Source organism: Tachyglossus aculeatus, chromosome X5 (assembly GCF_015852505.1).
Source record: "Tachyglossus aculeatus isolate mTacAcu1 chromosome X5, mTacAcu1.pri, whole genome shotgun sequence".
Classification (NCBI taxonomy): domain Eukaryota; kingdom Metazoa; phylum Chordata; class Mammalia; order Monotremata; family Tachyglossidae; genus Tachyglossus; species Tachyglossus aculeatus.
The window spans coordinates 8,502,715-8,517,749 of NC_052097.1; the positions used below are offsets into that span (position 1 = coordinate 8,502,715).

General features: G+C 44.7%; 1 protein-coding gene and 1 non-coding gene across 2 annotated transcripts; both read left to right on the forward strand.

Annotated features, from left to right (window-relative positions):
• The first annotated feature begins 1,307 nt into the window (after positions 1 to 1,307).
• LOC119947772 lies at positions 1,308 to 1,414 on the forward strand. Its single transcript, XR_005456568.1, has one exon. It is a non-coding gene; the product is annotated as a U6 spliceosomal RNA (small nuclear RNA).
• A 910-nt stretch (positions 1,415 to 2,324) lies between these two features.
• Positions 2,325 to 11,276, forward strand: MAD2L1 (mitotic arrest deficient 2 like 1). Its single transcript, XM_038769278.1, has 5 exons — positions 2,325 to 2,431; positions 5,557 to 5,703; positions 7,632 to 7,752; positions 9,237 to 9,340; positions 10,408 to 11,276. Exons 1-5 carry the CDS (start codon positions 2,359 to 2,361, stop codon positions 10,578 to 10,580), a joined length of 618 nt encoding a protein of 205 aa, XP_038625206.1. The 5' UTR covers positions 2,325 to 2,358; the 3' UTR covers positions 10,581 to 11,276.
• Positions 11,277 to 15,035: the final 3,759 nt, after the last annotated feature.

Genomic DNA, 15,035 nt, shown 5'->3' on the forward strand with positions numbered 1-15,035 from the left:
AAAGTGAAGTGACTTGCCCAAAGTCACACAGCTGACAAGCGGTGGAGCCAGGATTAGAACCCATGACCTCTGACTTCAAGCCCGTGCTCTTACCACTGAGCCATGCTGCTTCCCAAGCGCTTAGTACAGTACAGGGATGGCCATGGCTCAGTGGAAAGAGCCCGGGCTTTGGAGTCAGAGGTCGTAGGTTCAAATCCCGGCCCCGCCATTTGTCAGCTGCGTGGCTTCGGGCAAGTCACTTCACCTCTCTGGGCCTCAGTTACCTCATCTGGAAAATGGGGATGAAGACTGTGAGCCCCCCGTGGGACAACCTGATCACCTTGTATTCTCCCTAGTGCTTAGAACAGTGCTTTGCACATAGTAAGTGCTTAATAAATGCCATCATCATTATTATTCAAGCGCTTAGTACAGTGCTCTGCACACAGTAAGTGCTCAATAAATATGATTGATTGATTGATTGATTGATTGCTGTGCACACAGTAAGTGCTCAATAAATATGATCGAATGAATGAATTAATGAAAAGGAAAGGCCTGTGGAGGGGCACGGGAGATTTTCTATGGGCAATGGCCATTGGGGCTTTCAATTTCCTAAAGAGAGTAGGTGGCCAGAGATGGGGGAGGTGGGGGACTGGCAAGATCATCGTTCCTCAATCCCTAACTTCCCTGTGGATAATAATGATAATAATAATAATAATAATAATAATAATGGCATTTGTTAAGTGCTTACTATGTGCAAAGCACTGTTCTAAGCGCTGGGGAGGTTACAAGGTGATCAGGTTGTAACTTGTACTTTCCAAGCGCTTAATACAGTGCTCTGCACACAGTAAGCGCTCAATAAATATGATCGAATGAATGAATGAAAAGGAAAGGCCTGTGGAAGGGCAAGGGAGATTTTCTATGGGCAATGGCCATTGGGGCTTTCAATTTTCTAAATAGCGTAGGTGGCCAGAAATGGGGGAGGCGGGAGACTGGCAAGATCATCATTCCTCAATCCCTAACTCCCCTTTGGATAATAATAATAATAATGGCATTTGTTAAGCGCTTACTATGTGCAAAGCACTGTTCTAAGTGCTGGGGGAGGTTACAAGGTGATCAGGTTGTAACTTGTACTTCCCAAGCACTTAGTACAGTGCTCTGCACACAGTAAGTGCTCAATAAATATGACTGAATGAATGAGGTTGTCCCATTTTACAGATGAGGGAACTGAGGCCCAGAGACTCAATCAATCAATCAATCGTATTTATTGAGCGCTTACTGTGTGCAGAGCACTATACTAAGTGCTTGGAAAGTTCAAGTTGGCAACAAATGTGCTCGCTTCGGCAGCACATATACTAAAATTGGAATGATACAGAGAAGATTAGCATGGCCCCTGCGCAAGGATAACACGCAAATTTGTGAAGCGTTCCATATTTTTCCTGTATATATGTTTGTACATATTTATTACTCTATTTATTTATTTTTTATTTAACTTGTACATATCTATTCTATTTATTGTATTTTGTTAGTATGTTTGGTTTTGTTCTCTGTCTCCCCCTTCTAGACTGTGAGCCCACTGTTGGGTAGGGGCCGTCTCTCTATGTTGCCAACTTGGACTTCCCAAGCGCTTGGCACAGTGCTCTGCACACAGTAAGCGCTCAATAAATACGATTGATGATTGATTGATTGATATAAGGGGGAGACAGAGAACAAAACCAAACATACTAACGAAATAAAATGAATAGAATAGATATGTACAAGTAAAATAAATAAATAGAGTAATAAATCTGTACAAACATATATACAGGTGCTGTGGGGAAGGGAAGGAGGTAAGATGGGGGGGGGGGATGGAGAGGGGGATCTGTGAAATGAAGTGTCCTGCCCAGCCCACTGTTGGGTAGGGACTGTCTCTATATGTTGCCAATTTGTACTTCCCAGGCGCTTAGTACAGTGCTCTGCACATAGTAAGCGCCCAATAAATACGACTGATGATGATGATAGTCACACAGCTGCCAATTGTCGGGGCCTGGATTCGGAGCCATGGCTCTCACACCTCAAGTGGCGCCGAGTGTGGGGCCAGGCGGCGGCCATGGTTTCCATGGGAACATCCCCGCCAGCCTCTCCTCAGGCCGGGCAGCCCCCTCAGCGCGGCCGGCGTCGGCCCGCGCTGTGCGCCTGCGCGGCGGGCGGGAGGCCGGCTCTGCGCCTGCGCGGCGGGCGGGAGGGAGGGCGGGGGGAGCGCGAGGCCGGCTCTGCGCCTGCGCGGCGGGCGGGGCGGGGCGGGGCGGGGGGCGCGCAAGTCCGGCTGCGCGCATGCGCGGGTCTCGATTTGAAAAGAGTGGCGGGAGGGCGTCCGCTCTGCTCCTGCGTGCGGCCTGGGCCATGGCGCTGCAGCTGAGCCGGGATCAGGGCATCACCCTAAGGGGCAGCGCAGAGATCGTCGCCGAGTTCTTCTGTGAGTCAGCCCGGCTCCTCGGGGTGCACCTTCCTTCCCCTCCTTTCCTTTCCTTTCCTTTTCTTTCCCGGCATCCTTCTCCATCTCCCTTCTCTCCTCCTGCAGCCCAGCCCGCACCCTCCGCTCACCTCCTCCCCGGGCCTGGAATGCCCTCCCTCCCTCTGCCCATCCGCCAAGCTAGCTCTCTTCCTCCCTTCAAGGCCCTACTGAGAGCTCACCTCCTCCAGGAGGCCTTCCCACACTGAGCCCCCTCCTTCCTCTCAGTCAACCGTATTTATTGAGCGCTTACTGTGTGCAGAGCACTGTACTAAGCGCTTGGGAAGTAAAAGTTGGCAACATATAGAGACGGTCCCTACCCAACCCAACAGTGGGCTCACAGTCTAGAAGGGGGAACGCTTAATACAGTGCTCTGCACCCAGTAAGCGCTCAATAAATACGATTGAATGAATGAAAGAACTGACTGAGCCCCTTCCTTCCTCTCCCCCTCGTCCCCCTCTCCCTCCCCCCATCTTACCTCCTTCCCTTCCCCACAGCACCTGTATATATGCTTATACGTACTTATTACTCTATTCATTTATTTATTTTACTTGTCCATATCTATTCTATTTATTTTATTGTGTTAGTATGTTTGGTTTTGTTCTCTGTCTCCCCCTTTTAGACTGTGAGCCCACTGGCGGGTAGGGACTGTCTCTATATGTTGCCCACTTGTACTTCCCAAGCGCTTAGTACAGTGCTCTGCACACAGTAAGCGCTCAATAAATACGATTGATGATGATGATGATGATCCGCCAAGCTAACTCTCTTCCTCCTTTCAAGGCCCTATTGAGAGCTCACCTCCTCCAGGAGGCCTTCCCAGACTGAGCCCCTTCCTTCCTCTCCCCCTCGTCCCCCTCTCCATCCCCCCATCTTACCTCCTTCCCTTCCCCACAGCACCTGTATATATGTATATATGTCTGTACATATTCATTACTCTATTTTACTTGTACATATCTATTCTATTTATTTTATTTTGTTAGTATGTTTGGTTTAGTTCTCTGTCTCCCCCTTTTAGACTGTGAGCCCACGGTTGGGTAGGGACTGTCTCAATGTTGCCAATTTGTACTTCCCAAGCGCTTAGTACAGTGCTCTGCACATAGTAAGCGCTCAATAAATAAGATTGATGATGATGATGAAGAAGAAGAAGGAGGAGGCCCTCCTGGACTAAGCTCCCCTTTTCCTCTGCTCCTCCTCCCCATCACCCCGGCCCTACCTCCTTCCCCTCCCCACAGCACCTGTATATATGTTTGAACATATTTAATAATAATAATGATAGCATTTATTAAGCGCTTACTATGTGCAAAACACTGTTCTAAGCGTTGGGGAGGTTGCAAGGTGATCAGGTTGTCCCACGTGGGGCTCACAGTCTTAATCCCCATTTTACAGATAAGGTAACTGAGGCACAGAGGAGTTAAGTGACTTGCCCAAAGTCACACAGCTGACAAGTGCCAGAGCTGGGACTTGAACCCATGACCTCTGACTCCAAAGCCCGTGCTCTTTTTTCCACTGAGTCCCGCTGCTTCTCTATTTATTCTCTAGAGTATTTATTACTCTATTTCACTTGTACATATTTAGTATTCTATTTTGTTAATATGTTTTGTTTTGTTGTCTGTCTCCCCATTCTAGACTGTGAGCCAGCTGTTGGGTAGGTACCGTCTCTAGATGCTGCCAACTTGTACTTCCCAAGTGCTTAGTACAGTGCTCTGCACACAGTAAGCGCTCAATAAATACGATTGAATGAATGAAAGAAGAAGGTGGCCCTCCTGGACTAAGCTCCCCTTTTCCTCTGCTCCCCCTCCCCATTACCCCCACTCCCTCCCTCTACCACCCCTCCCCGCCCCACAGCACGTGTGTGTGTGTGTGTGTGTGTGTGTGTACATATTTATTATTCTATTTATGTTGTTAATGATGTGTATCAATCTGTAATTCTAGAGCTCGGGCTTGGGAGTCAGAGGTGGTAGGTTCTAATCCCGGCTCTGCCACTTGCCAGCTGTGTGACTTTGGGCAAGTCACTTAATTTCTCAGATCCCTCATCTGTAAAATGGGGATTGAGTCTGTGAGTCCCACGTGGGACAACCTGATGACCTTGTACCCACCCCAGTGCATAGAATAGTGCTTTGCACATAGTAAGTGCTTAACAAATGCCATTATTATTATTATTATTATTATTATTATTATTATTATTATTTACTTACATAGTTGCCTGTTTACTTGTTTTGATGTCTGTCTGTCTCCTAGACTGTGAGCCCGTTGTGGGCAGGGGTTGTCTCTGATGCTGAATTGTACTTTCCAAGTGCTTAGTACAGTGTTCTTCACACAGTAAGTGCTCGATAAGTACGACTGAATGAATTAATGACTGAGGAGGAGGAGGGGATGGCGGCCTGGAGCCCCCTCAAAAGCTCTGCCCAGGGGTGGTCAAGGGGCACCAGGCCCCAGCTTGAGAACCCGAATGACCCTGGCTGCCCTGAAAGGCCTCAGCAAGGGGGAGCAGGCTGGGAAGGAAGGGAACAGAGGGCCCAGACATCACAGTCTTTGTTCAGTCCCACTCATTTTGGTTTACAAACATGAACGCTTCATAATTTACTGTACCTTTATGCTGTAAGATCATTAGGAGCCAGGAACAAGGCTACCAACTCTGTAATGTATCCTCCCAAGCGCTTAGAACAGTACTGTGCACACAGTCAACACAGTCACCATCGATTCATTGATATCCCTTTCAATTCAGTATATGGCATAAACAGTATTTTATATCAACATGGACTATATCCATCCGAAACCTTTACAAGAGTGCAGAAATATGGACCCATCTTGCTTGTTACTGCAGACCCTGACCTTATAAATTGACAATTAAAAGGTTTGATCCTGTCCTCCAGGAGCTTTTACTAATCGATATCCCTTTCATTTCAGCATAGGGCATAAACAGTATTTTATATCAACGTGGACTTTATCCATCTGAAACCTTTACAAGAGTGCAGAAATATGGACCCACCTTGCTTGTTACTGCAGACCCTGACCTTATAAATTGACAATTAAAAGGTTTGATCCTGTCCTCCAGGAGCTTTTACTAATCGATATCCCTTTCATTTCAGCATATGGCATAAACAGTATTTTATATCAACGTGGAATATATCCATCTGAAACCTTCACACGGGTGCAGAAATATGGACTCACCCTGCTTGTTACTACAGACCCTGACCTTATAAATTACTTGAACAATGTGGTGGAACAATTAAAAGGTATGACCCTGTCCTCAAGGAGCTTTTATAACCTAAAGGTGTTAAAGCATGGCAAATTTATCTGTGTTTATCAAGAAACCAAACTGTGCAAAGGCCCCGATCCTATGAAAGGAGCCAGTAGTGTAAAGAGTGGCCGGATTGGGCTAGTAATTGCCGAGGAAAGTTGCAGCCATGGGAAGGCTTCTTTATGGACCTTTTGCTCTTCGTACCTGAAGTACGAAGCTGCCTTTCCCAAACTTTGGCTGTTGATTTATTAAGCTTTTTAAGAATTTCACACCAAAAGAACTAACCTGACAGAGTGGCGCAGAACCCAGCTCTTGGTCACATTTTTCTCTCACCTTGGCTTCATGATCTCTGGGTCTCTAAAAAAAAAAAAAAAAAAAAAAAATATATATGTATATAATCTTGGAAAAGTCTGCATCTTTACACTCGGAGCTGAAATAATGAATTTCTGACTCGAGGCTAATCTGTGATCTGAAAACACATTTGTGGTTAGTTTGGAAGCTAAAACTGCATTCATTTATACTATGGCAAAATTTTAAGGTGTGGGCAGACTTACCTGGTTAACTCTAGGACATCTCTCCTTGGATGTCCATCACCTCGAGCTTAATGTGTCCTATCTTCCCACGCAGTCCCTGTCCTCCACATGACTTTCCCATCACTGTAGACGGCATCCTTCCTGTCTCACAAGCCCGTAACCTTGGCGTTATCCTTGACTCCTCTCATTCAACCCACTATGCGATCTTTCACTAAATCCTATCAGTTTCATCTTCCCAACATTGCTAAAATCCGCCCTTTCCTCTCCAACCAAACTGCTAGCTAGCACGTTAATACATTCACTCATCCTATCCTGCCTGGATTACTGCATCAGCCTCCCGTCTTTCTCCACTCCAGTCCATGCTTTGCTGTGCTGACCAGATCACTTTTGTACAGAAACGTTCAGGACATGTTACTCCTCTCCTCAAATTCCAGCGGTTGCCTAACCACCTTCGTATGAAACCCAAACCCCTCACCATTGTCTTTAAAGCACTCTACCACTTTACCCCCTCCTACCTCACCTTGCTACTCTCCTACAATCCAGCCTACACACTTTGCTCCTCTACTGCCAACCTCATTGTGCCTCACTCTCGCCTGTGTCACCGCTGGCCCCTGCCCATGTCCTGCCTCGGGCCTGAAATGCCCTCCCTCCTCATATCCAACAGACAGTTGCTCTTCCCCCCTCCCCGCCTCTTTAAAGCTCTATGGAAGACACATCTTCCCAAACTAGGCACTCCCTTTCCTCTTCTCCCATACCCTTCTGCATCACCCTGACTTGCTCCCTTGGTTCTTCCCCCCCCCCCCCCCCAGCCCCACAGCACTTATATTTATATCTGTAATTTATCTGTATTGGTGTCTTTCTCTTCCTCCCCCCACCCCTGCCATTGTGGGCAGGGAATGTCTATTGTTGTGTTGTGCTTAGTACAGTGCTCTGCACACAGTAAATGCTCAATAAATACAACTAAATGAATGCACAAACTGCTCTGAAAGGTGTGTGTTTATAAAATATTGACAAACTTGTGTATCAGCTGCAACGCACCCAAAGTGCAATGTACTTAAGTGCTAGTGTAAAACATGCCAGGGTGTAATAACAGCTGAGGTAAGAGCTCTGTTTCCAAAAAAATCTGAATTCCATAAGTGGCTCTGGTGAACTGGAGGACATCAATCAATCAATTGTATTTATTGAGCGCTTACTGTGTGCAGAGCACTGTACTAAGCGCTTGGGAAGTACAAGTTGGCAACATATAGAGACGGTCCCAACCCAACAGTGGGCTCACAGTCTAGACATAGCCAACTTAAACCAAATTGAAAGTTCATTCAGCATTTATCACTGTTAACACCTGAGACGTTTTATTGTTGTACAAGGTAAACCAGCCCATTATTTCTTGTAGATTGGCTCTACAAGTGTTCGGTTCAGAAACTGGTGGTAGTGATCTCTAATATCGAAAGCGGTGAGGTCCTGGAAAGATGGCAGTTTGACATTGAATGTGACAAGTCTGCAAAAGATGACAGGTAGGTGCTCTTGAAACTGAATTTAATTCTAAAGTTGTTAGCTTCCTCAAGCTTCTAATTTCAATTAGCAGTTTGCGTCACTATTCAGTAGTTGCCAGATATCCAAATTTTAATGCCCTCTCCTAGCCTCAAAACAGTTCTGTTTTCACACAGCTACCTTGCCTTTGGCCATTCAACTCCCTGCAAATGCTTCTCTGCATGTGCTATCCAGAATCTGCGTGGTTTTTTTGTATCAATGTAAGTTTCCTCCCCAGTGCTTAGAACAGTGCTTGGCACATAGTAAGCGCTTAACAAATACCATTATTATTATTATAGTTCTGATTTAAGCCACCAGTAATAAGAAATGCAAATTTGAAATTCTAATTGTCTACACTACTATATGGCATAAGAGGGCACTATTCGGTCAGTTCTCTTGTAACAGGGTTGCAACTTGCAGAGTCCCACGTGAAGTAAAACCCATATTGTCGAATGCACGCTAATTCCAAAAGGATGCATTGCCAGAACAATGGGGAGGGGCATGAGCCTAAATTTTTTTCTTAACCTTAAAATGCAGCGGCAAACTCTCTAACTCCCTTAATGCTTTACTCTAACAAGACGTCTCACCAGAAGATGGTGTCTTTTTTTTTTTTAATTGGCCTTTTGAATATTTAATTGAGCATCATCCCAGCTATCAGGTCAGTTCTATAGTCCCACACAAGCCCTGTCCTCCCTGTGACTTTTATCACTGTATACTGCATCACCATCCTTCCTGTCTCACAAGCCAGTAACCTTGGCATTATCCTTGCCTTCTCTCTCATTCAACCCGCATTCAGTCCATCACTAAATCCTGTCGGTCCCACCTTCGCAACGTCGCTAAAATCCTCCCTTTCCTCTCTATCCAAACTGCTACCATGTTAATACAGTGACTTATTCTATCCAGCCTGGATTACTGCATCAGCCTCCTGTCTCTCCTCACTCCAGTACATACTTCAGTCTGCTGCCCAGATCATTCTTCAAGCAAAACATTCAGAACATGTCAGCGCTCTCCTCAAAAAACTCCAGTGGTTGCCCACCCACCTCCGCATCCAACAAAAACTCCTCACCGTTGACTTTAAAGCACTCTGCCACTTTACCCCTTCCTCCTTCACCTTGCTACTCTCCGTCTACAACACAGCCCACGCACTTCACTCCTGTAATGCTAACCTTCTCACTGTGCCTTGCTCTTGCTAAGTCCTTTGGGGCTGATGGTGGTGGGGGGGGGGAAGGGGAGAAAAGCAAAGGGAGCAAATCTATAACTTATTTATATTAATGTCTGTCTCCCCGCCACTGTAGACTGTAATCTCACTGTAGGCAGGGAATGTGTCTATTATTATACTCTCCCAAGCACTTAATACAAGTGCTTTGTACGCAGGAAGCACTCAGTAAATGACTGACTGAATAGTCTTTTCAAACATTTGCCCTTGCAAAATAATTATTACCAATTCTCCTTGACTTTCCTTGCACAGTGCACCAAGAGAGAAATCACATAAAGCCATCCAAGATGAAATTCGGTCAGTGATCAGGCAAATCACAGCAACTGTAACATTCCTGCCCTTGCTGGAAGCTTCCTGTAAGTATATCTAAGAAACCCTAGGCAATTAAACTTTGGGGGGGGGGGGGGGGGGGGGGGGGAGAGTCACAGTTGTGGAAGCCCAATGGTCCTGCATTTGCCCTCCCCTATCCCCACCCCCCGAGAAGCAGCGTGGCTCAGTGAAAAGAGCACGGGCTTTGGAGTCAGAGGTCATGGGTTCAAATCCTAGCTCCCCCAATTGTTGGCTGTGTGACTTTGGGCAAGTCACTTAACTTCTCTGTGCCTCACTTCATCTGCAAAATGGGGATTAAGACTGTGAGCCCCTCGTGGGACAACCTGATCGCCTTGTAACCTCCCCAGCACTTAGAACAGTGCTTTGCACATAGTAAGCGCTTAATAAATGCCATTATTATTATTCTGTCTGTGCCATTTCAACTCTAGGCCTGCCTTGTGGCCTCTGGGTGTGCTTGGTTACCAAGGCAAGCATTTCACAGCACATCTTCCCTTTGTTCTCTAAAAGGAGTAGTTGAAAACAAGGTGAAGCTACTCCTTGATCAAATCTGGAACCCTGGCCCTGCTGTTGAGAACAAGGCAGGGGCTGGATGGGAAAAGCCTGTTCCATAGAGTTATTGCTGCCTGTTCTGGTGTATTTACCTTATAGTCTTTGATTTAAACTAGATGCTGAATTAACTGTACATAAATAAGCTCTGGATTGCTCAGAGTTGTTGGCCTTAACTAGCAGGGAAAATTCTGCCTGTCAACCTCCACTAACAGACAGATGGAACAACAATGGAATGGGCTTCAGAAGCCTGGGATTTGACTTGTTACTTTCCTTGATTTAGATTGTAGTTTGCCATCTGTGTACCTTGTTTCCTTTCCTCTTAAATTTATAAGGATTAACATTAGTTTGGCAGTTGCTTGCAAAGAGTGAGTTTGTCAGAGAAAAGTCTTCCCTGTGTACTATACCTGGAGACTAATAGCAGGCTTTAATATTTGGGCAGGAAAAGAAATTATCACCCTTAAGTTTTGGTTTTAAAAATCAACTGGAAAATTCTGGGTTCACGCATTCTCCTAATGAACTTTGCTTTATTTTTCCTCCAATTCAGGTGCATTTGATCTACTGATTTACACAGACAAAGACCTGGTAGTTCCAGAGAAGTGGGAAGAGTCAGGACCACAGTTTATTGCCAATTCGGAAGAAGTCCGTCTTCGATCATTTACCACCACAATCCACAAAGTGAATAGCATGGTGGCCTACAAAATTCCTGTCAGTGACTGAGGAAAACAATCCTATTTCTTTGAATCCAGCTTTTTTTTTTTTTTTGTCAGCTGTGTAATATCGGTTCAGACTTAGAAAGTGGATAATGAAAATGCTGGTTTTCTTTCTGTGCATAATTCTGTGCTAGTGCATCTGTACTTCCCCTGTTTCAGGCTTAACAATATTAGAGGATAAATCTAGTTCATTAACTCAGGCATACTGTAACGCACCTTAGTGATGGGCAAAAAGCTCTAAGAAAGACCTCAACAGCATAATAGTGTTTCAGTTTTTGAAAGTGGGCAGTGGATCAAAAAAGCTTTTGTATTAATTCAGTTGTCCTAAACCAGACATTATGTCCATACAAGTTTGAATTAGTAACAGAGGAAATGTTTGAATGAGCACTTTTCCCAGTGGCTTAAACCTTGGTGATGCTTTGATCCTTTTTGGGAAGTACCTAAAATATAGTGGTTTGTAATAGCACTGTAACAATCTTTGAATTATGCAACCTGTTGCTATCTTGGGAAAATGTCCAGTGATTTTTTTTTTAAATGTTACTTAATACAAATGATATCTATAAGCTATGCTTTTAAAGCCCTAAGTAGAAGAAATATTTTTAATATTCAGTGCTCTGAGACTCAAATTTTTGTTCATGTGTGTTAAATGTCATTTTTTATGTTGATAGAATTATGTCTTGACTAGATGGTAAAATAAAGTTAAATGTATAGGTCATGTTCATTGTTTTAATACTTCACATTGTGGTTTTTGCTATTGATTCCCTTTTTGTACATCTTCAAACCTTCCTGAACTGTAATGCCAGAGCAGTCTCAAGTCTTTTATTTCTCTCAATTTGGTCTAGGCCTGGAAAAAAATGGTCAGAGTGAATATGAGACAGGCGAATCAATCTAATAGTTTTCAAAAATGACCTGACTGGGATGTAGAACTATCTTCCCCTAATTGTTCTGTTGCCTGGTTGTACTGTCTTATTTATCTCCTTGACTTTTTTATGGTATTTGTTTAAAGCTTACTATGTGTCAGGTGCTATACCAAACGGTGGGCTAATCAGGTTGGACACAGTCCCTGTCCCCCAGAGGGCTCAGAATCTTAATCCCTATTTTACATGTAAAGTAACTGAGGCACAAAAGTTGTGACATGCCCAAGGTCACACATCAGACAGGTGGCAGAGCTGGGATTAAAACCCAGGTCCTCAGGACTCCCACGCCTGTGCTCTTTCGCCTAGACCACACTGCTTTTAGCAGTTAAATTCTGCTTAAATCAGCCCTGTTAAAACTTTCAGTCTAAAAAGTCCTAAACCCTAATCAGTTTTTGTCTTTCATCTAAACCACCGGTGGTATTGCCCAGCATGAGAAGTAGCATGTGTTAAGAGCAAGGGCTTGGAAGTCAGAGGTTGTGGGTTCTAATTCTGGCTCTGCCACGTGCCTGCTGTGTGACCTTGGGCAAATTGCTTAACTTCTCTGTGCCTGTTACCTCATCAGTAAAATGGGGATTGACTGCAAGCCCCAGGTGGGACAACCTGATTACCTTGTATCTACTCCACCACTTACAACAGTGCTTGGCAAAGAGTAAGTGCTTAACAAATACCATTATTATTGCCTGGTTACATTAAGAAGGGGAGTGGTCCTTTGCTATTCACTTCCCTTTCCTAAAAGTGAGGGAACTTTCCGGGGGAGGAGGGTGTGAGAATTGATCAATCAATCAATCAATCAACCAACCAACCGTATTTATTGAGTGCTTACTGTGTGCAGAGCACTGTACTAAGTGTTTGGGAAGTACAAGTTGGCAACACAGAGACAGTCCCTACCCAACAGTGGGCTCACAGTCTACAAGGGGGAGACAGAGAACAAAACCAAACATACTAAGAAAATAAATAGAATAGATATGTACAAGTAAAATTAAATAGAGTAATAAATATGTACAAACATATATACAGGTGCTGTGGGGAAGGGAAGGAGGTAAGAAGGGGGGGATGGTGAAGGGGAGAGGAAGGAAGGGGCTCAGTGTGGGAAGGCCTCCTGGAGGAGGTGAGCTCTCAGTAGGGCCTCAAAGGGAGGAAGAGAGCTAGCTTGAAGGTCTTGAGCAAAGCTGGGCAGTTCAAAACAGTGATTTGATAAGTCTCCTGTCAAAATCAACAGTTGAGCTTGTGGGGGCCAAGAATCGGTGTGGAGGAATTGATTGTGGTGAAAGGGGTTTGTGCAGCAACACACTTGCATACTTAGAAAAGGATGAGGGTTCTAATCCTGGCTCTGCCACTTGTCTGCCGTGTGACCTTGGGCAAGCCGCTTAACTTCTCTGTGCCTCAGTTACCCCTTCTGGAAAATGGGGATTAAGACTGTGAGCACAGAAGGGAGAGGTCTTCGAGGGCAGGAATTTTATACCAAACTATTATATTATACTCCCCTAAGTGCTTAGTACAGTACTAGAAGCAGCATGGCATTCATTCATTCAATCATATTGAGTGCTTATGGGTTCTAAATCCAACAATGGGCTCACAGTCTAGAAGGGGGGAGACAGGCCTTAATATCAAAATAAATAGAATTATAGATATATGCACATTAATAAAAAATAGAAAAATGTACAAATATACACAAGTGCTGGTGGGCCGGGAAAAGGGGTAGAGCAGAGGGAGGGAGGAGGGGCAGTGGGGAGGAGGAGCAGAGGAAAAGGGGGGGGCTCAGTCTGGAAAGGCCTCCTGGAGGAGGTGAGCTTTCAGTAGGGGTGTTTAACAAACACCATCATTTTTATTATCTTGTCTCTACCTCACCACTTAGTACAGTGCTTGGCACATAGGACTCAACAAATACCCCTATTATTATTATTCCCGCTGGGCTTGTCCTCCTCATGGGAGGCCTTCCCAGACTGAGCCCCTTCCTTCCTCTCCTCCTCGTCCCCCTCTCCCCCCCCCCATCTTACCTCCTTCCCTTCCCCACAGCACCTGTATATATGTATATATGTTTGTACATATTTGTTACTCTATTTTACTTGTACATATCTATTCTATTTTATTTTGTTAGTATGTTTGGTTTTGTTCTCTGTCTCCCCCATTTAGACTGTGAGCCCACTGTTGGGTAGGGACTGTCTCTATACGTTGCCAACTTGTACTTCCCAAGCGCTTAGTACAGTGCTCTGCACACAGTAAGTGCTCAATAAATACGATTGATGATGAAACGCTCCACGTGGTTCTTCAGTCAGAAGCCTCACCACCAATGCTGTAGTCCCAGCAAGCAAAACCAGAACTAGAACCCAGATCTCATTCCCAGAGCAGTCCTCTTTCTACTGCAACGAAAGCTGTGTTTAGCTTGGAGATGCAGTTAAAAAAAATTTCAGAAGACTTGGAGATTACAGTCTGGTGTTTCTAGAATCTTCTGTTTTGCACGCTTTCATGTATTTCTTTACTGTAACTACCTATATAAATTTTTTAGACGCAATGAAAAATGAAGTAGAAGCAGTGTGGCCTAATGGGTAGAGCATAGGCTTGGGAGTCAGAGAGACCTGGGTTCTAATTCCAATGCTGCCACTTATCTGCTGTGTAACCTTGGACAAGTAACTTAACTTCTCTGTGCCTCAGTTACCTTATTCATTCATTCAATTGTATTTATTGAGCACTTATAATAATAATAATAATGGCATTTATTAAGCGCTTACTATGTGCAAAGCACTGTTCTAAGCGCTGGGGAGGTTACAAGGTGATCACGTTGTCCTACAGAGGGCTCACAGTTTTAATCTCCATTTTACAGATGAGGTAACTGAGGCACAGAGAAGTTGTGACTTGCCCAAAGTCACACAGCTGACAATTGGCGGAGCCGGGATTTGAACGTGTGACCTGTGACTCCAAAGCCCATTCTCTTTTCCACTTAGCCACGCTGCTGCACTATCCCAGGGCTTACTACATTGCTGGGCACAAAGTAAGCACTTCATCATCATCACCATCAATCGTATTTATTGAGCGCTTACTGGGTGCAGAGCACTGTACTAAGCGCTTGGGAAGTACAAGTTGGCAACATATAGAGACTTAAAAGCACTTAAATTCCACAGTCACTGTTATTATAATTATCATCATTATTCCACGGCTAAGGGCCCCATTTATTTCCTCTATAAACATTAGCCCCTGGGAGGAACCTCTCCTTCCACAAAATCTAAGGGTTTTTTTTTGTGTATGGGGCTTTTTTATGGTATTTGTTAGGCACTTATTATGTGCTTTTAAACTGTGAGCCCACTGTTGGGTAGGGACTGTCTCTATGTGTTGCCAATTTGTACTTCCCAAGCGCTTAGTACAGTGCTCTGCACATAGTAAGCGCTCAATAAATACGATTGATGATGATGTCAAACAGTGTTTGAAGCATTGGGAGAGGTACACGTGTGCAGAGCACTGTTCTAACCGCGCCTGTAAAATTGGGGGTTAAAACTGTGAGCCCCATGTGGGGCAGGGACTGTGTCCAACCTAATTAGCTTATATCTACC

Bases quoted from the DNA above. Each gene is read 5' to 3' on its own strand.
- MAD2L1 (XM_038769278.1), top strand. From the start codon at position 2,359: ATGGCGCTGCAGCTGAGCCGGGATCAGGGCATCACCCTAAGGGGCAGC. The intron at 2,432-5,556 runs GTGAGTCAGCCC...CTTTCATTTCAG, and splicing joins GATCGTCGCCGAGTTCTTCT to CATATGGCATAAACAGTATT. The intron at 9,341-10,407 runs GTAAGTATATCT...CCTCCAATTCAG, and splicing joins GCCCTTGCTGGAAGCTTCCT to GTGCATTTGATCTACTGATT.